Source organism: Schistocerca serialis, chromosome 2 (assembly GCF_023864345.2).
Source record: "Schistocerca serialis cubense isolate TAMUIC-IGC-003099 chromosome 2, iqSchSeri2.2, whole genome shotgun sequence".
NCBI classification, from domain to species: Eukaryota; Metazoa; Arthropoda; class Insecta; order Orthoptera; family Acrididae; genus Schistocerca; species Schistocerca serialis.
Genome location: NC_064639.1, coordinates 358,819,575 through 358,844,541, shown reverse-complemented (window position 1 = coordinate 358,844,541; position 24,967 = coordinate 358,819,575). Strand labels below are relative to the sequence as shown.

Sequence of the window (24,967 nt, the reverse complement as noted above, 5' to 3'; positions counted from 1 at the left end):
TTATATGAGAAAAATGGGAAAGGAAAAAGGTTGACCCCTCTGAGCTGTGGTGGCGCAAATATCTTTTGAGGAATCTAGTGACTAAGTGTTGTACACACTAACACCCAGCCTAGTGTTGGTTCTGAATTAATTTAAGACAACGACTCAACGATCAGAATCAGACTAGCCACGTTTGACCTTTTAGAGAAAGAGTGGAAACGTAAAACTGTAAGATTGGGGTAGAATTTGAATCTAAGACCCATTCCTATTACACAAGCAATACATCACATTATGCCGCCGGCTCTCGGCAGGCACTACGTACTACTGTGTCCCTGTCCGCAACGATAAGCAGGAACTGGTGGTAGATTCGTTACAAACGCCAGAAACAAAAATGTCCTTGCAGCAATAATCCAAATATTTGATAAACTGAGGAAAAGTTTATAATTTGACAACTTCTATGGTAATGAAATCCCGAATCACATGAAATTCGAAAGTTATGATCTATATTACACTACACGATCCCGTAAGACGAAGTCCTATATGATAATCTTGATTTTATTACTCTTTGTGTCATCTGGCGACTCTGCTGACAAATACGATATTAATTTTTCGTTGTGGGATGGATGCCGTATTACAATCACATGCGCTGATCCTCATTATTAATGAAAATGGTTCTGCGACTGCTCCCAAAGAGATGCACAAGAATCCGCCAGAATCAGGAAAACAATTACGATAACACTAATTAATTGATTTGAAAAAAAAAATAACAAGTTTAGTAACAATAATTTCTCTTATTTTTCATAGTCTCAACCGTAAATGTCATTATTGACGATTGATGTGGAGAAAGAAACCCAAGAAAAGTAGCGATAAAAAACATGAAATGAACATGGGACGTCATCATTCAAAATTGGTGTTGGGTATACACCATCAACAACATATTGCCTTTTATTAAATGGTTCAAATGGCTCTGAGCACTATGCGACTTAACTTCTGAGGTCATCAGTCGCCTAGAACTTAGAACTAATTAAACCTAAGTAACCTAAGGACATGACACACATCCATGCCCGAGGCAGGATTCAAACCTGCGACGTGGCGGTCGTTCGGTTCCAGCTGTAGCGCCCAGAACCGCACGGCCACTCCGACCGGCGCCTTTTATTACCTGCGCCCATTCTTTGCTGCGTTCATGAAGCTTGCATTATTTGTAATGAGCAATCAGTAGTCGTTTGTTACCTTTCTATCTCGCTGCACGGTGTGCGAAATATACTGAAGCAGATCTATGTAACAGCTAAGTCTCGGTGCTCTAGTATTCACGCGAGAGCAGGATCTGTTTGTTGTGTACTGCTTGACGACGAGCTCAAGGATATGTCTTCGGGACGGAAGAATCTTGAAGGCCCACTGCATTCCGTTCTTGATGAGCACTGATTTACATGGCCCAAGGACATGCGATTAGCTAATGAAACCCAGATCCGATTGAATTTGCTTGCAAAAATCATCCTGCGTATGCAAAATAATATTTAGACAATGACACCAAACTATTTACTCGCTCGAATTTAGTTGGCTCTGAGCACTATGCGACTTAACGTCTGAGGTCATCAGTCGCCTAGAACTTAGAACTAATTAAACCTAACTAACCTAAGGACATCACACACATCCATGCCCGAGGCAGGATTCGAACCTGTGACTGTAGCGGTCGCTCGGCTCCAGACTGTAGCGCCTAGAACCGCACGGCCACTCCGGCCGGCTCGAATTTCGTTACTTCACCGTAAGTGATGTAAGGAGTGTGTTAGATACCCCAACATAAAATTTACACTGGACATTACAGACAAATAATATTTGCAGATAGCCATGCTTATGCTTGTTTCTTGGCATGATGGTAGAGACAACAGAAAAAACGCCGGGTACTTTAGTATAAATGTAATTTGACAAGTAATGCAATAACAAGCTTTTTGCTATTTGCATTCCCGATTTAGTGGGTGATCCAAAAGTCCGATAACATTTGAAAATGCAGTTATTCAAGTAATATGTAGGCAGAGAGGTAAAACTTGACAAAACTTTGTGGGTGATCCAAAAGTCCGATAACATTTGAAAATGCAGTTATTCAAGTAATATGTAGGCAGAGAGGTAAAACTTGACACACATTTCTGAAATAACACGGGATTTTTTGAGGCCAAAGGACAAATACCAATACACATAACGCGTTGGACAGCAACAGGTCAGTACCTTCCAATGCTACTCGTAGAAAACCCAGTGTCGTAATGAACTGTTATCCACGTATTTTGTGACGCAGAGAGCAGTTGCGATGTTGGCACTTCCAAAAATTGGGTTCCAAAGAAGCCCATTTCACGCTGCAGAATTTGGGCTACTGAAAATTTTAGAACTGTCATGGAAACCCCACTGCACTACGAGAAAATCACGGTGTGGTGTGGATTTACATCAACCGTGATCGGACCCTTTTTCTTCGAGAAAACGCGGGGTGCTACTTTTCAGACTGTCAGTGTGACGGCTTTGAGGTACGCCGACATGTGACAGAATAGCATCATTGCTAGCCTAGCTGATAGACATCTTCTGAAGGGTAAGATTTATGCAGGACAGCGCTCCACACCATATTGTTACTTGTGTGAAAGGTCTCTTGCGCACATAGTTTGGTGATTATCGCATGCCGAGCCACCACTTCCGTCATGCTTCACCTCCCAGGTCACCAGAGTTCAACGAGTGCGACTATTGGTTGTGGGGTTACCTGAAGTTTCAAGTCTTCAGCGATCATCCGATCTCATTAGTAACGCTGAAAGAGAACATCCAATGGCAGTTACTCACCATACCTGCTAATACGATGTACAGTGCTGTTCACATCACTGTCCCTCGACTACAACACTGTTGAGGAAAGACGGTCGACATGTTGAGCATTTTTTATAGAGGGCATTGCCTTGGCAAAAATCAATTTTTACGCTAATTATTGTTCTCAGTCATATGAAGCGCCGTCTGTTGGTCATTTTGTGTACTTTTTGTTTCCATAAAACTCCATGCCATTTCAAGCACATGTGTTAATTTTTACCTCTCTACCTACAGTATTCCGTGAAGTATTGAAGTTTAAAACGTTTATAGACTTTTGGGTCATCCTGTATATGTGAAGATTTGTAGCGCAAACCGTGTTATAAATTTGAGGTACGTTACATATGTATGACATTTTTTCATACTGTCTGCCGTGAACGAAAAAACACTACCACGCGTATTTTCCGCATTCTTTTAAACTGATTTTTTTTTGTTATAACTACGTGTGTGTTTGTTTTCTTGTTCACACGTGAAAATCATTCAGTGTCACGTACTAACTACCGACACCATGACAATTCCTTCCATGTTTCATACGTGAACGGGGTTTCCAGTTGCTTGCTTTTGGAGATCCCCACAACGCTCCCTTCTTGTCTATTTGTGCCAGTGGGAAACGTGAGAAGGGGTAGTCAAGATTACAAGAATACTTCGCTTCCGTACAATTTATCACATACACTTGAGTTTTGGGTACGTACAATGTCTAGCAGGCTGTTTATTTCAGAAGAAAAACGACAATTTCATACTATTTTCAAAACGTAGGAGGAAATGGTGATATTCAATCAAACCAAGCACGGAAGATATTAATCCGAACACAGGGCATTACTCGATCGCGCCGATACTAGCACGCTCCAAATTTCTCCGTCTATGGAACAGCAAATTTCAATACTACTTTCTTATACGGTATAAAGCAGAACATGCCCCTATACTGGAAGTAGGAGAGGTGTATTATTTCTGTGTATTTGTCAGTGAGAGTGATGACGCCAGCGTATACTATTTCCTTTTTAATACTAGCAGATAGGTGAAACTCAGCAACGCAACTGTTGACTCCGGACACTGCTTTCATGGGCCTGTTAGCTCTTTGGCTGCTGCTCTTCCCGAGAAGGGTGCCATCCGATAACAAATGGATTTCCTTCTATCCGTGAATCGTCTGTAGTACATACCTCTCAGAGACTACATGTGACGTCATTTCCTGAATGCGTGAAATGAGCGCCGGAAAGCAGCTTAGATCGGGCAAACTTAGAGCTGCCTATTGACTTCTGCCTCGTAGAAGTATAGTTGCTGTAGTTGTTGTGGTCTTCAGTCCAGAGACTGGTTTGATGCAGCTCTCCATGCTACTCTATCCTGTGCAAGCTTCTTCATCTCCCAGTACCTACTGCAAACAACGTCGGCCGAAGAACCCGAGACTGAAGCCAATAGGTCGTTCGTCAACAAGTGGCCACGAAAGCCTTAACAATTTTTTAAAATTAGAGCTCTTTTTCTAACTCGTACTTTAACGTTTTCGGTGTGTTGCGTTTTGCACTAGCTACCAGTGTGTGGGTGAACCAAGCCACAGTGTACAGATACAGTTCAATGAAGCTGGAACAAGTAATGTCCGTAACAGCTTCCCACGCTGCGACTGGAGAAAGCACGACTGACAGCGTTCTGCACATCCTGGACCACAGTTAAGTCCACATACGAGCTGCAATAGTTCATGTTTCAGCTGTGCCGAAAAAAACTTATATTTGTTTTTGTAAACTGAATTATTTCTACATATGCTGTACAATGCCACTTTCCTAAGCAAGTGACGATAATTAAGGTCGACACTTCTGAAATCTAAAGATGAAGATACATTACTTTCCCAGCACTAGGCCAAGTAGGTTATTTTCCTATTTCTTTCTCGTTCTACTTACTTCATCGGTGAACACATATTACATGGCAAGTCTAATGATCTGCACCTGTATGTTTCAGATGCTTTCTTCCGCACTTCTCAGCTCCATCAATCTTTCCACTGCCATATTACCTATGACATTCACGTTCCTCAGCACTACCCACGAACCATACTGACTCTGGCACAAGTTTCCAATCGACTTCTTTTCTCGACTGTTTTATTTGTTTGAAATTCTAGTAATCTAAGCCTCTTTGTTCGATTTTATTACTTTCACACTTCTCAATGGCGTGGAACAGTGTGGTCCAAATCCGAAGTTTTAGGATCCTGAACGAAAAGCCTCCACGAAAACAGTAACGAATGATCGGAGGCTGGATATAAATTCCTACCAGTATTTGGAGACTTCCCAAAGCCGACTCTACTATTCTCGTTAATAGGATCAGAGCTGCGTGTGCCAACAAGATTTGCTTGCTGTACGGCTTCGCTGCTCTTGAACGGATATGGCTGAAGTCCGCATTAACGCTATGAGAACAAATACATAGGGGTCAAAGGCTCGCGAAGCAAACCGTCCTTCCCAAGCTAGTACACCAGTATATCGAGTGGTTTGCTAGTACTATTAGCCGAAAGAAACCATGTGACAGTGTTATCACGAAAGAAACCACTTAAAGTTACGAAGCCACCGACGCCAATTGCTCGCGTAGAGGTATAGTTGTTGTGGTCTGTCCAGAGATTGGTTTGATGCAGCTCTCCACGCTACTCTATCCTGTGCAAGCTTCTTCATCTCCCAGTACCTACATCCTTCTGAATCTGTTTAGTGTATTCATTTCTTGGTCTCCCTCTACGTTTTTTACCCTCCACGTGGCCCTCCAATACCAAATTGGTGAACCCTCGATGCCTCAGAATATGCCCTACCAACCGATCCCTTCTTCTAGTCAAGTTGCGCCACGAATTTCTCTTCTCTCGAATTCTATTCAATACCTCCACATTAGTTATGTGATCTACCCATCGAATCTTCAGCATTCTTCTGTAGCACCATATTTCGAAAGCTTTTATTCTCTTCTTGTCTAAGAAATATAGTTATGCGGAGGAAAGTCAACTATGATATCGAGCGCAAATGACTGGGGAGAGGGGGCTGGGGTTAAGAATCTAACATCTTGTCGTCAGCAAGGTGAGATGATGAAGAGTGAGGTAAGGTAGCAGTCAGTTTACTTTAGGAACTAAGGTGGCGCTGTAGTGATTTGCGCGAAAAAACACAGAAAAATCAGACTAATGATAGCCGGACGAGCATTTAACTCCACTTGTGTTGAAAGCGTGTATTCTGCCGTAAGCACTGCGACTCCTCTCTCCTTTTAGAAACACTACAAAGCAAAACAAGTAATTAGATCTTCTTTGGGCGGTGCTACTTATCAGCTCAGCCTTTGGTTTGTTTTCAGAGGCTTAAAAGGCATCCTTCCTTGAAAAGAGATACTATAAATGTCCAGAGATGTGAATTGTGGTCGTTCCAACACAGACACACACACACACACACACACTGTCGCTCTCCGATCTATGGAGTCTGAGCGTGTTGGCACAAACGAAATCTAATACTGCTGCAAATAATGCAGTCCACATGTTGCAAAAGCCCCCAGGTATTAGTTGCCTAACAAGGGCATCTTTGTACTCATTCTCGAACCGCCTCTAGTATTGCACTACGACACCAAGATTAATAGCCCGAGTGGTCATTTCCGCTTTCTCTCTCCTGAAACGACTGATAATCCATTCTAGGCCCACTAAGATACTACAAACGAGTGTTGCAAGAAATGTTCTCATTTCCTCCTGGCAGCGCGTGCTGTGGCATTGGGACTGCGTTGCGTTTCCCATGGCAAAGGCACAGGGACACGTTGCCTCCCCAACAGAATGGAGGCATCTCTACTGTGACGCGCTTCCGCAAAATGTAAATATTTGGCGATGCCCTGAGAAAACATGACCCCTTTTAGCGTTCACGGTGACCTTTGGCCTTTGTCGGCGGAGCGCGTCCGCCTGTTGCAGTACAGACGCGGCCATTCTGTTATCGACTGAACAAATAGACAGACGGCGCTAGCTTTTACGTTCGTATACTAAATCATGAACAGTAAGTTACGTCCGAGTTAAATACATACCTTTTTCATATTCTTCATTTTACAAACTGACTGGTTTCCATAAGAGAACGGGTATCACGCCAAATTCACCGTGAAAAAAATGGCGAGAATCCTAGAATACGGAGTTACCGATACCATATTGAGTCTTCCATTCTTTACTCAGACCACAACGCGATTAGTGCGTAAATTTTAAACTTATTATCTTTTTTTTAATTTGTGACGAGTCTCGGAGGCTTTGTTCAACAACCGGCGGTCTGACTCTGGTGCACTGCCCCTGGGGAACCAACGATGTCGAAATATATAGAGGAGTGCACGTAATGAAGCAGCACGGGACTGCAGATATTACAAGATCGGTGGTTTCCAAGGAGCAATGCACAAAAACACACCTGAGCTAACTACTGAAACTGTCACTTGATGTTGGTGGAAACGCCTTGGAATGTGTCGCAAATTAAAAAAAATTATATTAGGGACTGATTCGTTATAGTTTTATTTATATTTTAACACAGTCACGGAAACAACGTACCAAACACGTACTTGCGTAAATTGTGACGCCCGAACAATCAGAATGATCAACACAGCAATGTCCTAATATGTGTATATAGCTAAAGGTTACGTTATTTGGGACGCAGCCCCAGTCTGCGCCTTTCATTGTACGCGCAGCATATGGCAGTCAACTACGGAAGAAAAAAAAAAGGGGGGGGGGGGGAAGAGTTGCATGCAGGAAAAGCCCCTTCCGTAGTGCTGTAAACAACAGTCGACTGAACATCCGGCGCAGCTGTCACGCCACACCGTTCACCCGTAAAATACGGGCTTGCCAACATCGCTGGAAAGATTTTGTAAGAGAACAGGGACAAATGTATGTGTTTTAAAATCTTCACAGACATTTCGGAGGTATCTGCAACAAAGACGTATTAAGCTAGACACGAAAGCAATCCGTGCAATTTGCCCCATACTACGAAATGTTATGATTGTCTGGACGTATTAAAGTGAGAAATGGAGGCTCACCTTGCAGCTTCTATTCAGAGTTCTAAAACATAGGCCACCTCGTACTTGCAAGGCTCAAGTATTTGATACATAACTGAATAGTACTGCAGCATATATATGCAAGGGGGTTGAGTTAAAAACATTAGTCCTATTCCTTAAGAGTCCACTTCAGAGATACGGTATCGCCAGATGATGATGTAGCACTGAAGGTATGGTGCAGATTCGCCAAGACAAATCACACACAATTCAAGAATTTTAGTCTCTGGTCACAGTTCCGTGTAAAACGTCGTTACGACATGATAGGAAAGTGTTTGTCGAAAGAAATTTCCGAATTTTGTTGCAATGGGGAGTTGAGATATTTCATCTGTCACCAATTTCTTTCGTCAAGTGTATACATATAAGGCTGCGCATAGACGCAGTGGTCTGTTCTTTCTGACATGCATGCCCGAAAGAACTGACACTATACCTTTTTAATGATAGTAAAGTGTCAAGCTAGGTGCTGTGGCAAGTGATTCTAATACTGAACCATCTGTTCCGTTTAAAGTGAGGCATCAAGGCTAACATCCTTTTATCTACAATGAAAATTGCAACAAAACTGCCCTAGTTAAAAAAAAAAAAAATTGAAACAGCCCGAAATGCAATTTACTAAGGATGGAACTCATACCTGTTCACCCGATCTAGTAACAGAGAGAACGTAATTCGAATAGAGCTATTCCCTCGGCACGTTCATAAAGCTGTACGGTGAAACTTTTGATATTCCGAGACAAATCATTCCCTTTGAATACTACGCGCCCAAGAACAATAATGTAGGAGCCACATAGCTACCTAAATTTATGAAATGGACATATTACGCTAATCAGTTAGCAAAGTACAATAAATAAGAACGAGTGAAATGAAATGTGGTGCATAAACACACATTTACGAAGCATGCTTGAATATAAACGCAAATGCTAGCTAGCTAAGCCTGCAGGTGGTGGTGCTGTGTTTGCCTACGAACGGAACCTGTACAATGTCCTAAGTTAGTCGTGTCAGTCGTGGCCTGAACGATTTCTGTACGGTTACGAGTATATTATGCCGAAGCTAAGGGAACTCCAAAGTGGGCAAATTGTTGGTGCTCGTAAGTAATTCGTATTGTTCACAGTTTCAAGAGGCATCGTATCGAAGCATTCAAGAAAACCGGAAAAACATCATCCGCAAAGCAACAACGCGGAAGAATGTTTGTGTAGAGTGATCTAGACAGACGGTCGTCGAGGATGACTGACGAAAGCTAAAACGACTACAGCTGCAAAAGTCACGGCAGAACTACCAAGTCGAATTCGCTAACCGTGTCACCACTAAAACAACGCGAATGGGGCTAATAGACGAAAGTCATTAGGTCGGGTCAGTCTTGTTTCACAATATTTACAACATCCGGCAGAGTTTACATCCCACGAGCGAAACCCGGCAAAGGTTCGGTGGTGATATGGCCAGAATATCGTGGTATACCATGGGCCCTATAGTTGCCATGTCGCATAACTGATAAGAATTATGTCATCATTTTGACTGATCTGGTCCATCCCAAAGCAAAATGTTTGTTCCCCAATGGTGATGCTGCGTTCCAGGCCGACAGGGTCCCTGTTCACACAGCTCAAATCGTCCAAGAATGGTTTCGTGGGCACGAGGATGAAAGGTCCCATCTCCGCGGGTCTTTCAGTCACTAGATCTCGGTATTATTGAGTCTTCATGGTCTTTGGAGAGAAAAGGGTGTGACTGTTATCCATTTCCATCAGCCTTACCTGAACTTGCCGTTATTTCGCAGGAATAATGGTGTTACATACCCTTGAAAACCATACAAGGCCTCTACTTATCCATTCTGTGAAGCTGGGAGCTGTTTCGAACGCCAAAGGGTTTCCTACACCGTACTTGGCATGGGAATGTGTTGCGGTTTTTATGTTCTGTACTTCTGTCCAACCCTTGTAAAGAGATTGTCAGTGAATAGAGTAAATTAATGATGTGTTGAACATCTAAAAAAAATACATTATTAATCATGCAGAAAAAATGGGAAGATCACATAGTGAACAGAATTATTGTCGCTTTCTACTTCACTTCATTAAAAAAAATTGCCGTAGTGCAAACCAACATGAATTCCCACAGATTTATTGTAACTCATTCAATTCTGTAATAACAACGTCAAATAGATCCGCTCACAGTCGTCGTACGATTTCACTGACCAATGACGAAACATGGAGTGTTGTACGCGCTGAACAGCGACTAATATTAATAAAGCCCCCCCCCCCCTTCAAATCCGAGGACAACAGTTTCTGAGGGAAACCACACGTGGGCTGTGTCATCGTGCAAGAGGACGGCACGAAATTCACTTTAACTGTGACTATTTGGAGAGTCGGGGTTTACATAGGTCCGCAGTCTTTTGGCGCCAAAAAGCAGCGTGTTCCTGTGTGACCACACCAGGTGTAACGTTGTACTATCACCGAAACAGCCACGGGCGACACCATGGTCAGCGACAACTGTCAAGTTACAGGACTGCGTTGCTCCATCGTGTTAAAGCATTTGTTAACAAACAGCACCAACTGTGTACTTCTGAAGTGAAGTTGCACAGAAATTTGCTCACTGCTAAACAAGGTTGATAACTCGAAGAAATTTACAATCATAACGTTATAAATTTCGTGCCAAATCACACAACGAATTTTTAACTTCTTAGCAGTTCTGTAGGCGTTGCAAATACTTGGTTGCGCCAAAAAATCTTCTTCATACTACGAATTGAGTAACAAAATCCACAATATATGTAATAACCACATTCGATAGAACTTGCGTTGGACATACGACAATATATCTTCAATTCTAGAAATTTATGTTGGCCTACCTAGCACCCAAGTTTGAAAGTTCGTGTCCACCAGTCTACAGGAATGACTCCCATATGTACAAAAATTAAAATTATCCTACGACTACCAAGAACGAAGTACTGTACACGAACTATTCCAGTTTTGAGAAAGCCGAGTTTGTGATACCGCGGGGCACTGTATGCGATACTGACGCGGTAGACTACACGCCGGAGGCGCAGGACAGCGCGCAAGCAAGAGACCAAAGCAAATAGCCCAGTCCGAGAGCGCAGCGCAGCTGTCGCTGCAACGTGGCAACGGCGCGCCAGCGCAGCCAAGCTCAGACTGGCAGGCGGCGGTGTCCGACGTGGCAACGCTGGACTGTTATATAACCTCTGCGTGCCCACCCGCTTGTTACGTCATCACACATCTATGATCGGACAGTCACGTTTCCTACAACGTGAGAATAGATCGGTCTCATTGATCCCGTTCCGCAAGAGTCCACGCCACACTCGCTAACGGGATGTCGCTGCGCGATAGGTATCAGCGGCGATGAATGTTCTCCTCAGCCATGCTGCCACCTTATAAACCCAGCTTTTGCGCGTGTAGGAGACCTGCGACTTAACATCGAAGACATATTCCAGCCGCTGGGAAAGAAATGAATAATGCTTTGTCAACGCTGTATTTTGTTGAAACTTGATGATTGTTGAACAGAGAGCACTAGCCAAACAATCCGTAAGAAAATCTACAGGTTTCTCACAATGTGCGGTTAAATGTGCATCCAATTTTCTAGTAAGATACAAATTATATGATTTTCCAGAAGTAATACATCGACTAATATCAACATATACTGGAAGGCAAAAACCACTGTACCAGACATAATGTACTACGTACACTCTGTGTTATAAAAAATAACACACTGCGTTATGAAATTCTCAGCTAACAGCTGGTTTTTCCGCTGGGTTATTCCGCCAAGAGCATTAAAAATGACGAACTATACTCAAAGGTTAATGATCATCTGAGGTCTTACTTGCTTGTACACTTTCTTTTTTTGTTTGCGCGACTACATGACGTTCAGCTGAAGCACATTACAATTGTGACTTACATCTCGAGTGCCTTCTTCACTAATCAATGCAAAAACGGAAAATCAGCTGAATAAATCAAGAGGTACACGCATGTAATTTAGCAATTCAGGAGACATGAGTTTGTCAAGTCTACGACATGGACACTTGGGACATTCCTCAAGTTAGAACTGTAAAAGGGCATGGAAAAGTAACCATCGAACGCTCCTTGCAAAAAAAAAAAAAAAAAAAAAAAAAAAAAAAAAAACTTGCCGTAACCAATTTAAAGATACCACGGATAACCTAAACCTGGGGGATGTAAGCGGATTTTCGCCACAAACCTCTTGAACGTGATACCAGTGCGAGCCACATCCCTCTCGAACGCGAGTCCACTACCTTGATTACTGCGTTACGAATCCAGTAAATCGCTCTGCTACCAACCCTCGCCACAAATTAGTTGAAAATAGGGCACACACGGAAGTAACTGTCACTGAACAAGTTTTGTAGTCTACTTGTATCACACCCGCGCAACAGTCCACACTTCAGATGTGGGATCGTACTTCCTCAGCTCTTGTCCGGGTACACTGTAGAGAAACGTGGTGCAACGTTACCTTCATTCTGCGCACCACTCTACAGTGTTGTTTCTGAATACTACTGTGACAGGTCGAAGGAGGGATGGTTGGCTACTGGAACTCATCTACCTCACTCTGTTAGCGGTCTAAAAGGCCTGAAGCACGCTCACAGATATATGAGATTATGCCAACTTACGACAAGCAAATCGATGTAAGCAGAGCATTGTCTTCTACAGGGATACACTGACGTCACTATAATGTCACTTTGGCAAACCAGGGAAACCCTATATTGTATAACCAAGTTGCCGCCTCCGTGGGCTGGTGGTTAGCGTCGCCACCAACTGATGCGGAGGCCCCGGGTTCGATTTCATGTGACAACCTCGGATTTTTCTGTGGTGGAATGGTTAATTCAGTATCATGAGGCCAAATAATACGCTAACTGATTAAGCTAGCATTCAAGAAGTTGAGAGGCGACATATAAAAGGCTTTATGCAGAAACAGAAGTACAACTTCCATCAGCTATGACCGCTCTAGTACGCCATTTACAGTGATGACCAGTTTCAGCAAACTACAGCGATCTTGGCTGTTTGAAATTGTACTTCTGTGTCCACATTACTCCATATCGCCTCCTAACTTGATAATGTCAAGCATATAGATAAAAGGCCATTATCTGCATCAAAACCCGACGACAGTAAATTAGGATGGTCAAACTATATGCAGCAGGTAAACCTGTTTTGGTGAAAAAACATTTAACAGCTACAAATGCATGTTGGTTAAGCTCGTTGCACGTGTCTCGTAAACCCTAATATGATTTGTGGCCAAAGTCTATGAGCTATTTACACAACACTGTCATCGAAATTAACTTTCTTCGATTACATAGACTCGTTTGTTTTTTGATCTTCGGTCCAAAGAGTTGCTAGATGCATCTTTTCACGTTGGACATTTACTGTCGCAATAATCGTTGATGCCACTCATGCAGTCAGATTTACAACTTTTTATAACGGGACAATCGCTGTTCTTTCAAGGAAGAATGAGTCACACTTCACTTGAAACCACAGGCACTATCTTCAATCGGCAACTACACAAGTGCGTGTATTCATCCGTCTCTAGTGACTGGACGTCTTCTGCTCCTCAGTGGCGATCGAACAACATTTTAATCGAATTGTGGCCAGTTTTACATAGGTGTCCGATAATTCATCAACTGTTAATGACGGAGAAACGCCAGCAATGGCAGCCACGGCTTAACAGTGTCTGCTCCGGATGCCCTCGATTCGGTAGCCTCACCTGCCACAGGAGCCAGTCACGGAGCAGCAGGCGTGTGACCTCCTTAGATCCGGTTAAGTGGGCGCCATTGTTCACCAACGGCGCGTAGGCGTCCACAGCGGGGCGCGACAAGAAAACCGGCAACATGAGGCCAGGTTCTACTATACAAAAGTCGTCTGTAGGAACATCAACGTTAAAGAAAATTTGAAAAAGCTCTGGGAGTGTTGTTACGGCTTTTACAAAGAGATGAAAGACAGCATACAATATTGGGTAATAAACATGGTTTGGCACATACGTTACGAATGAGAAATACTGTATTCCTTGTGTTTTATAGCTCCTTTGGTTACGAAAGATCAAACTGAACACATGAAAAAGATACATCCTCAGAGCCAACTACAGACGCTAGCAGAAGATGAATAACTCATTACATAATCCATCTGCACTTCCAAAAACCACTCGTTATTCTGTTTACTTGTTAATTGTCATTCGGGTTGGTTAATTTTCTCAGCACAGCGATTAACATTTCTTCCCAATTTCGCACCAAAAATGTTGGGGTGTTATGCACGGAATTTGCATTCAGCAGTATCGGTTCGACTTTCCTTTGAATATGTCAGAGTATATTCTCTTGCCCATGCTTACCCGACAAAGTAGAGTAATTTATGAAATATGCAGTAAACTACTTGATGAGAACACTGTGTACATGTGGTGGATGGCAACATAGTAATGTTCAAATATGGATACATAGAGTGACAAGCTTATGATCAGCACCTCACCGAAAGTTCGAGTTCCAAAAGGTCATTAATGGCCACATGATTAGAAACTGAAGAATACTTTCCAACAGTTACAGGATACCAGTTGGGGCTATTTCAGCACAACGAGTTGTATAGTAGGGAGTGAGCAAATAAATTATTAGTGACAGAGGCAATGAATTGAAAACGGAAATGGCTCTGTGTAACAAGCCATTCAGAATTCGGCTAAAATCTTAGTTTCACAAGTGGAAAACGAAAATCAGGACGACTAGGGGCGTAATAACGCAATGGTTGCAGGATAATTTACGGCCTATGCAATGGGTTCGTAAAGTTGGTTTGATATATTGTGTTCTAAAGATGGGCACTAGTCTGTAGTAACCAGTTAAGTGGAAAAAATACACACCGCTCAAAAAATGTCGTGATCCGTATCGAGAAATTGGCTCGAAATACAGACCGGTCGCAACTTGGTACGATTCGTATCGAGAAATTGCCGGTGCGGCAGGATTGGAGGGTAACAGAGCGTGGCGAATACCCGTCACGGACGTGAGTCCAGTCAGGAGCCAATGTAGCTGAAACATAAAAGGAAAGCGACTAGGAAGTAATAACCAAACGGTTTAGGCTACTGTGAACAATGCAACCGAGTGGAGTGGCGAGCGTAAACGCACGTAACTGAAACTCCTAATACTGACCCGAGTAGCCTAATGAGTTCCGAATCATGTAAAATGCTACTTGTTTGCACGCATTTACTAATAATGAGAGAGATTTACTGATATCGGTTGTTTCCGTGTCTCTGCCCTGCAAATGAAAATACAAATTTCTTTTGACGTCACTACTCCTTCAAAACGTGCTTGCCTGTAAAAGATGCAAGACAGTGCTGATATAACTTTTGGCACTGTTCACCATACCTCGTAGTTATGGTTATTAATAAATGTACATACATCTTAAACAACAGGGAAAATTTGATAATCGTGCACTAAGAAACGCAAACGATAAACTACTGACATTACCTATGATTTCTATACCAGCTGAGGGTAGCTTGAGCCTGAATGATATTACTTTCCGCGTAGTATCGAAAACCGTTATCTATCTGCAATTTTCCGCCACACCGGCAGGTGCAGTCGCCTTAACCGTTAGGCAATCCGAGCACGTCTCCAGGAGTTGAACTACACACTTTTATTGTCGCCAACTTTTCCCAAAAATTGCTTGGGACAAACTCTGGCACTAGTGTTCCGAAACAATGAGCGGGAACATCGATATGTGACGAACATAGTACAACGAGAATATGCCGCGACACCATCCTAAACCTTATAGTTCATTTGGAAGTTGATGTATCATAGCACGTGAAATGGAGCAAAGGTCCTCCCTATGCACTCCTTACTGCTCACTAAAACAACAAAGCATTTGATGTGCAAATAAAAGCGTCGAAGAACACTTCTGTAAAGACACATGTCTCCAGAATTCGTAGAATTCGCAATAACCATGTATAACAAATCGCAGTACTTTTTGGCCGCGTTTATGGAATGCATGCACCGACTTATCATTGAGCAAAAACCAAGCAGCATGCTACGGTACTCCACATAATCTGTTCAGGTTAGGGAGGTATTAGGGCGCCAGTTACACAGTGTTCCAAAAGGCAAGGTCAATATTCAGGGATATGACAGCAACGAACATCTTCGATACTGTGGACCAAATCTCATCAACTGCAAGTTCCTTGCTTTCCATATTTTATGAGGAGGTAGTATGCATCAAATCAAGAAAAATTCTCTGGTAAACGTGGGCTCTAAAATGCATGCCTTTTAAGAGCTATGAGCAGCTGTTCAGTAAAAAAGATGTTTCACAGTAGCGAAGATAACGAGTGCTCATAGCTCTTAACGTATGCAATTTAGAGCCCATGTTTACTTAACTTTTTTCTATAAATGATCGTTCCTGTCATATCCCTGAATATTGACAATTGCTCCTATTTAGGGCATCCTGTTTAGGGACGCCCACAAGTTGGGTGTAATCTGGGGTTCCTTACATCTGCTTTTGAATGAACGTAGAAAAATCTTAAATTAGTAACATTTTATAATTCCGTTGACGCACGAGAACAAACGCTGAAATTCAATCCAATGTAAATAATGTGCATCCGAGTTAGGGATCCTATTAGTTTCCGCACTGGATGCATTACAACAGCAACAATATTGAACACAATGGATCCACAGTGTATCCAAATAAAAACTGACTGTGAGCATCAAATTTCTTAGGCATCAATTAAGGCGAATTGCGTGACGACGTTTCCCAGCTCAGTCGGACGTCACAAAATACCAACTGGTTTCCAAGATTAAACTACAACTGGCACCAAGAAGAAAACACTTTGTTCAGTAGACACTACCCGTGGAACTATGTGAACTCGATCACATGACGTAGTTAGTAATGGAAGTACGAAGAACTGAAATCTACTGTCACGCACATTTCCTGATACTGACACAATAGGAGTGTCGTAAATCCACTTAACAGATTCACTTCAATAAAGGGCTGGCATTATACTAAAACTTCATTTATTCTGTTGCAAAAATTTCCATTCAGAATAATGAGTCGCACGCACGAAGCAAGATTCGTCCGGGTTAGAATAGGGATCAAAATATGCAATAATTTCAACTTGAGCGGTATTACAACTAGGAAATTTCGGTATGACTCGTATCCACGCAACTATACTGATACAAGCTGCTCGTTATATAGTTTTAATCTGAAAAAAAAAAAAAACCGGGAGTGTGTGGGTGCAAGCTATCTCGTGCTAACTGTTTAAGCAATATTTCTAATCGCAGCTTTCTGATCAGTTAATACGGCCTATATACTTGGGGCATCACCTCGACTCAGAGGTACTGTTTACCAAAAATCTGAGTATGCCCTTGAGTCGTGATCAGAGGATTCAAAAAACTAGAAGGGTGCCTATAACGCAGAAGCACTGTTTAATGAAAATCTGAAAATGTCCTCGAGACATGATGAGATGATTAAAAAATTAGGATGCCTATAACGCAACTGTCCTGGTCCTCGTCACGTTTTGGTACAAAAATTCACTTTTCTGGCAGGTTCACACTCCGTTGCTATTTATAGTCTATGCTAAAACTGAAATGCCTTCATGGAGGATAATGTCTTATCCGAAGTGAAGAAATTCATGCAAGATACCTTTACTGCGAAGTTAAGTAACTTGCCCACAGGACATTGGATAGTTACACGAGAGTTGAGAGACGGCCATAGATGGTGTAAAGAAGTGTCCCTTTATCACACAGAACAATTTAGAATAGTAATGATTTTAGGTTTCGTGAGACACTTTCAAACCAACGTTACTCCTAAACATGGAAACTGGGTATTGATGACCGCTGATTAGTTTTACCAGCGTATCAACAAAAATTTCGTACTAGGGGTTAGAAGAAAAGCAATGAAGTACGGATAAACTAGATACGGTTTTGTGGGTAACCAACTGAACTCAGGTAGTCGCTACTGACTGCTAAACAAAACACACTATCGATTATGGATACTCGGTGCAACAATTAATGGTAAGTGGTACCAAAGTATGTATCTACTTTAACTACCAGTGCAAAATCGCATACTTAAACTGTAGACATCTGCGAATCGCTCAAGCAACAAGGCCACTAACTGCTCCAAAAATAGTATTCCTCTGAAACGAAATTATCTTAAATAATCACTGAAAATCAGACTTGTGAATCTACTATTTTATAAATACTATGCGTGAGTCCACACTAAACTTATCTAGTTTCACTGTTTTACATTTTACAAACTTTTTACAACTGGTGAACTACAGTACTTAAAATAATACTAGGGCAAAGCGATTCCCATTTGGTCAGTAAATTTGTGTGTTATGGATTGGAACCCTTTCTAGAAAAGCCCTCTGTGTTAATGGAATCCTTGTATGAGATGAATATAAAGTGTGATAAAAGAAACTAAAATACAAATTCAGTGGAAACAGATTCCAATATAACATAAGGGGGTGGCAACTCAAGTCACTGAATACCATGATAAACATCCCGTCACTACGAAATGCCTACGCCAAACTAAAGAATTAGACGAAAGACGTTATACGCGGAAATATGGTACTGCGTTCTTGGCCTATTACTGCGACTTACTCAACAATCTATCATAATGAGTACAATTAAATCAGTAACCAAACCATGGCGTGACATACACATAAAAATTTGTCAGGAATGAAACTCATGTTGTCAGACACAAATATTGCATTTACCACCAACAGACAAAGTCCATGAACTCCGGGGTTTGTTAGCACGCAAATATTGTACTCAATTGTGCGAAAATGTACGCTATGCAAAATACCATGAACACGAAATTAATCAATAGACATATCAAAAGATGCATTACTAGTATGTGCTCACAAATACTGTATTCCAGAACAATAAATAACCATAGCGTTCGTAAATGAAAAGATTAAATTATTTTCTGTTAAGGAAACTGGACAAGTAGTAGGGCATGTAGCAAATCGTCTCCAAAGAGATACGCAGTATTTCACATTTAACTATTTCAGCTTCTTAAATCTCATATCAAAATTTAGAAGAAACGTTTACAAATAGGTTGTCACTCGGTATTTATACATTATAGTTTACAGACCCATTTGACATGTGTGCGAACACTAAGCCTATGCAGTTTTCTATTTGCAAATTTCGTCTGTAATTCACTTGCACTTAGCGCTCGTTCATAGGCAACTACCACATTGTAGAAAAGTAATGATACACGCTACGAATAACTGGTGTGTACTGGCCATAACCTGTTTGCCACGAACAATGTCTTGGTGGCAGCAGCACACTCTTCGGTCTTACAGTTAAAAGAATAACAACTTACTGCGCGCTTACAGTGTAGGTGAGTGTCACTTGTCAAAATTATGTTCATTAGTCTTACCCCTGCCAAATATAACTGTGGGCAAACTTTAAACACGCAGACAAAACAATATTTACAAATAGTCTCACGTAAGGCACTGCAAATTTAAGCCACCAAAGTTCTCTATGCATCTTGTCTTCAACAAAATCACACACAAAATTACTTCTGGTTATTTGCGGGATGCTTTACAACATTCTCCCGGTTTACACTGGTCGTGAGAAATAGCACATAAACAAGGTTACCAGTTTAGTAAACAAAACTCATTTAGAAAGTTATAGTCTGTACAAAGTGTGTACCTCACGTACTTCGGCCTATGGCGTAGATACTGCAAACCATCTTTACGATATGATTTCCACTACTATGACTACCTTCACTGAACTTTGAAGGGATACTCGAAACGTGATCTAAATAAAGCAAGTACGGCATGGCTACTAAGAACCAATGAAGAACACATTTAAGTTTTTATCTTAAAATTTCCATGTGTTTTGTGTAAAGTGCGTAACAGTTATGTGAATTCGTCGTAGTCACTTTAGATACAACCTAATCTCTGTGGCCATGTTTCAACATATATCGCGAAACGTACATGAACTGCCTTACATATCTGAATCGTCGTATTCTAAATCAATCTATGACAAATGTCACTTATTCAATAATGGATTTCTATTTGCGAAAATTAGCTCGATCTTTCACGAATCACACTTAGAAAAACATGACAAAGATGTGTACGATTGATAATTTGCACGACAGCCTACCACAAAACATTCTACAATATATAAACGTTCAATATACGTGAACTTGACATCAGCAGAAACTCTGATCGTACACTACGTGTTAACCATATCTTCCCATACAGTTTCAAACATTGCTCGCTACGAAATAAAGGAATACCTAACACCACTAAGAGAGAGAGAGAGAGAGAGAGAGAGAGAGAGAGAGAAATCACGACGTAGTGTTACAAAAATTATAACTGCTAAATACTTGACTGCTAAATATTGATTATTATGAAGAAGTATAAGCTGTTTGAATATAATACCCCTTGCCTCTAATTCACCAAGCAATGATGCATGACAGTTTTTAAAAGAAATAATAGCAGAAAGGGGAGGGAGTGGTGATTTACACAGTGGGCGGCACATCAGATATGCTGAAAATCTAAACGAATACACCAGACCACTGACATATCATATGTAATGTGTATACATGACGTGGACAGATCGCATTTCTATGAATAGATAAAACGCTAATTTCAAAAAAGGACCTGACAATTCCTTCACAATTTACAGAGTGACAGCTACTACGAATAAACACCATTAACCTGAAAGCTAAGATTAGTTAAATGTATCTACTATGTTGCTGCCATATCTGCATCCTATCTTCGGGCTTTCCGCATTCGAGAGCTACAGCGCCCCCACCATACTACGTCATACATGTTTGCCGCCTCCTCTGTATCACTTTCAAAACAAAATTAAAATCACACGCGTAACAGTCAGCGGTGCTTAGTCTGATTTTATCCCCTAGTGCTGTGCTTCTGGAATTTCACACTAGCGACTTGTCTTGCACGTTAATAACATAAAATGAGAACCACTGAAGAAAGAAACTGTGTAATGAGATACTAAATACGGTAACATTATCACTATACAGAAAATATTGAAATGCGACCTTATACGTGGGTATTGCTCAATCTGAAATTCCACGATTACATACAATTCGAGAAACTAAACACCAAAACAACAGAAGACATTTATAAAGGTGGGGAAGCATGCATTGACGAAACTGTCGTTTCAAAATTAGTTACTACACAAATAACATCATAGACTGAAATAATAAAAAGGAGCAATCCAAAACAAATGATCTGTGTTTATGTTGTTCGTTAGGACTCACGGCGTCCGGAGTAGGCAGGCCTGAGTTCGATGTTCGCTGTCGGAGATTCCGAAGCTGAAAACAACTCACGTCGTGAAACACTGCACACACTGGCACCTTCTAGCACATCCACAACACCATAACAACAAAAAACACCTAAGACAACAACACTCGATGATGCTGATCTGGTATCACCACCATTTTTCCCTTGGCACCAAACAACATACCGTTTAAAATGTTCTCGGATGCGATCCTCACGGATATTCTCCGGCAAATTTCCGACCCACAGATGACGAGTCTCTCTAACCATCTTGCGCTGAACTCTTCATCGGGGAACCTTCACGTAGCTTCTCTCGGCAGGAAAACGTACGCACGAAACATAATAAATCCGGCGATTCCTGCACAACACATTACTGCTGTGGTTCTCCACACTAATCTACAGTTGAGTGACGTCACCGTGGCGGGATCAGAACGAAAACCTTGCTAGGCTCGCCGACTGGGACGCTACGTCGCATTGGCGGGAATGAACTTGCTTCGCGCGAGTTGCGCAGCCGACTGGACGAGTCCACTGCTAGAGTGTCACGGAGGGGAGGCCGCCACCGGGGAAGGAGATCAGATCGGGTCGAATTCAGAGTGCAGAAAAGGGCTGTATAGGGAAGCGTCGCTGTGCTGCCCTGTGCTCTGTACAGTAACGTACTTGTTGTCGTTAATCAGTTTTGTTCAACACTTCGTGCTATCATCAATGCAAAACTTGTTTATGCAATGTGGAATTAGAGAGTACAACGCTTTTTGCGGCTGCAGTGAAACGATATTTCTCAAAGAGAGGATAAGAACTGGAAGCGTGAATCGGAAGTTAATGTATTCGGATTGCCCTGTTATTTACTTGTATTACAGCTGTTTGAACAACGTATTTTAATGTCTTAAGTCTGTGCCGTAAACTCTTAATAAACATATTTTTAGTTAAAATCATTTAATACTAGCCATCCGAAAAAGCATTTCGTGGTTAGCACATTCTGAACTTTCGTAACGATCCACAGAGAAAAGGCTAGAGAAAATTTACTTAACATTAAATTTCATACATATCAACAGTTACAACCTTTGGAGATTTTGTGTGTTCATTGGTAAGCCGTTAAAGATTTATACATCAGCAGCCATACCCAAAGTCGCTATTTCTATAGTTAACTACACAGACAATTACTTGCAGCACTGTAAGTAAACCTTACGTACAACTATAGAGACACTACACATAATATAGTACTTGTGCTTTCTTGCCTAATGGAGCTTTATTTTATTTATTTTTAAAATAAGCCTCTGGAGTTTCATTTAGTTGGTCTAATAAAAACAGTGCTAATACTTAGGTTGAGGGGACAAAATTGATACATTTCGCGATGAGGAAGTCCATTCATTTGTACTTAGTACACAGAATTACATTGACTGATGCGCACACCTGAAATAAATATGACAATATTTGTACTTCCGGTCGCTTATGACGTTTAATTTGTATGCTTACCAGACGTCTTTCAGTTTGAGTACAGGTCGTTGGTGTTTTTTGGTAGAAATTTATTTAGTGTCTTACATTAGCTCGAATCAAGGGAAGAAGGAAAGGGTTAGATACATTTTATTTATTATGAAATTGACTATTTCTGACACCCACTAAAATGCGAGCAAATGCTAGCCCCGCGCGCTCTAGCGGTGCTGCAAGAAACCTCGGTTAACATTACAGGTTCAATCATAAGCATCTTCTCGGTGTGATGTAACATCTGATAAATTTACCTTAAGAAACGTTTCAGTAAATTAGAAACGTTACTCTTGAGTTTCAGAAGCTCTAAATTCCACATTTTTTTCTGAAATCATGCCATCAACGAATCCTAGCAATTTTATTTGCGGTATGCCCTGAAATAAGTTGTTAATTTCGCGTGCTGCTTCATCGATGGGATTGTTTCTTCAGAAAATGTTTGCCTTTCAGCGGTATATTTACTATTAATAACAATTCAAAATAAATCACGTAACAAAGCAGCATTTAAATCACAGATCATAAAAGAAACAAGTCGATCACACTTAAGTCCATGAAATTAAAATAAACACAAACCATCCCATGTCCTTACATGAGAAGGTATGGCTCTCGGAGGTCTCGACCAAAGACATATCCTGTGGATTATGGAAGAATGATCCATTTTCGAATCACTTGTATCGTCTAAAATTTGTCATTGCAACACGGAGCACACAGACACGTGGCAGCCCAACCGCAGTGGACTGATGAGCAAAGGTCCGTAGTTACGCTGCTTGCCGTCACGGCGCTACTGACCAGATCCTGATGTACAGCTGCGCACGCGGCGTTGTTGCGTCAGACAGCAATGGTGCCAGTCTTCTGCTGCGAAGATAGTGCCAAATAGGTGTCCTGTATTTTACAACATCGGTAGCTCGAAAATATGTATAGCTGTTTGGTTTCATGTACGACAGTGAGGAACCGCTATTTAAGAAACTACCCAAAGGAGCTGTCTCTGGCGTCTCAGGAAAGGCCCGGCGTAGTTACTGGAATATTAAACTTTCTAGGGGCAACGTTCTCGTTCAGGTTTGCGTAGGTTATAACTGAAAATTTTGGAATAATGCGCCGAGTCACTAGATAATTACTAGCTAGCAGTGAATGTCATTCCATCCCATAAATTAAATGCAGCAGTTTCCCACTTCGAAAAATGAGCAAAAAATATTATGACAGATGGTGGATATCAGTTTCATATGGTTTGTAGTCTTAACGTGGCACAACATATATAATTAAGCAGTTTAATGCAGTAGCGGCTACAGCATTTTAGTGCTTCACTCTAACTTCTCTCTTCTCTTTATTCACATAAAATTATAGTTTGCCTAGACAAGTGTTTTTGTTAAGAGTATTCCGGTGCTCCACGGAGGCATTTCATTATACAGGGATGTATAATTTTCTGCCCCATCAGTATGTTGCGTTGGTGTTGAAAGTGTTCAGTATGTTGCGTTTGTGTTGAAAGTGTAGCAGCTACATTTACCACAGAACAAACACACCAGTCTAAAACACTTTCGTCCTGCAGGAACTTGGATTATGTTAGGAAGTATCAAGCTCTTTAGATCAGCGTTTCTGGTCAATTATCTGATTTGGACTGTGGAAGGTAAACATATACGTGGTTGTAGCCTTGCTTAATTTTTTCATCATTTCAGATAAATTCCTGTTGCCCGTTTACGTATCATTTATGGACTAACACAACCTGATGGTCGTCGCTATTTCAGTTCCGCTGAATAAAGACCGATATTTGTACGTTAACAAAATCTCTCGATTTAGATATGGCAATATGTTTGACAGGCATTACCAAGGCACAAACTATAAAGCAAAATAAAAAACGTTTGAAGGCATAAATTAGATTTGTTTCAGGTTAGTATGATTGAATAAGATGGAAACCTGCTGTTTTGGCGTTTTCCGGCTCAGTTACACGAACATTAAATAAATATCAAAACGTTAATACAATGCGCATGAATATCACAGAAATCGATTACATTAATTAAATATCTAGGTTTGACTTTACTATGCGGTGTGAAGTGAAACGTATTAAAACCTAATTGTGGGAAGGGCAAAATGCATTGACAGAATTCAGGAAAATCAGCCTGAGACCCCTAGATCATTTGAAATAAAAGATGGGAATAAAGCCAAGGAAAGCGCACTGCTAATTTTGTGTTACGTAGTTGATTGCATTTGCAAAGATTTCCAGAAAGTGTTTCTGCTAAACAGTTTTGGTTAAGATCAGGGGCCTAGTGTTTGAGAAGGGCTGCAACTATTTCAGTGCTTCAATCATGTATTTCGATTAACATTGTGAAAGAAACGAGATATCAAAGAGATTACGGACGTGCACGACATTTTAAAATACTCTCCGCCATGCAGTGGCTTCGGGATCTATATTTAATCTAGACTCCGTGTATAAGCTATTTTTTTAGTAAATAATACACTTCCTCTCCCGCCTCTTGCGCCCCCC

At 41.3% G+C, this 24,967-nt stretch overlaps 1 protein-coding gene across 1 annotated transcript in view; it reads right to left on the bottom strand.

Moving 5' to 3' along the window:
• LOC126457175 (protein split ends) overlaps positions 1-21,597 on the bottom strand; it is a 370,024-nt gene extending 348,427 nt beyond the window's left edge. Inside the window, exon 1 of the mRNA XM_050093261.1 lies at positions 21,203-21,597. Coding sequence (XP_049949218.1) covers positions 21,203-21,285 — 83 coding nt within the window. The 5' untranslated portion in view covers positions 21,286-21,597. The remainder of the gene's footprint in view (positions 1-21,202) is intronic.
• Positions 21,598-24,967: the final 3,370 nt, after the last annotated feature.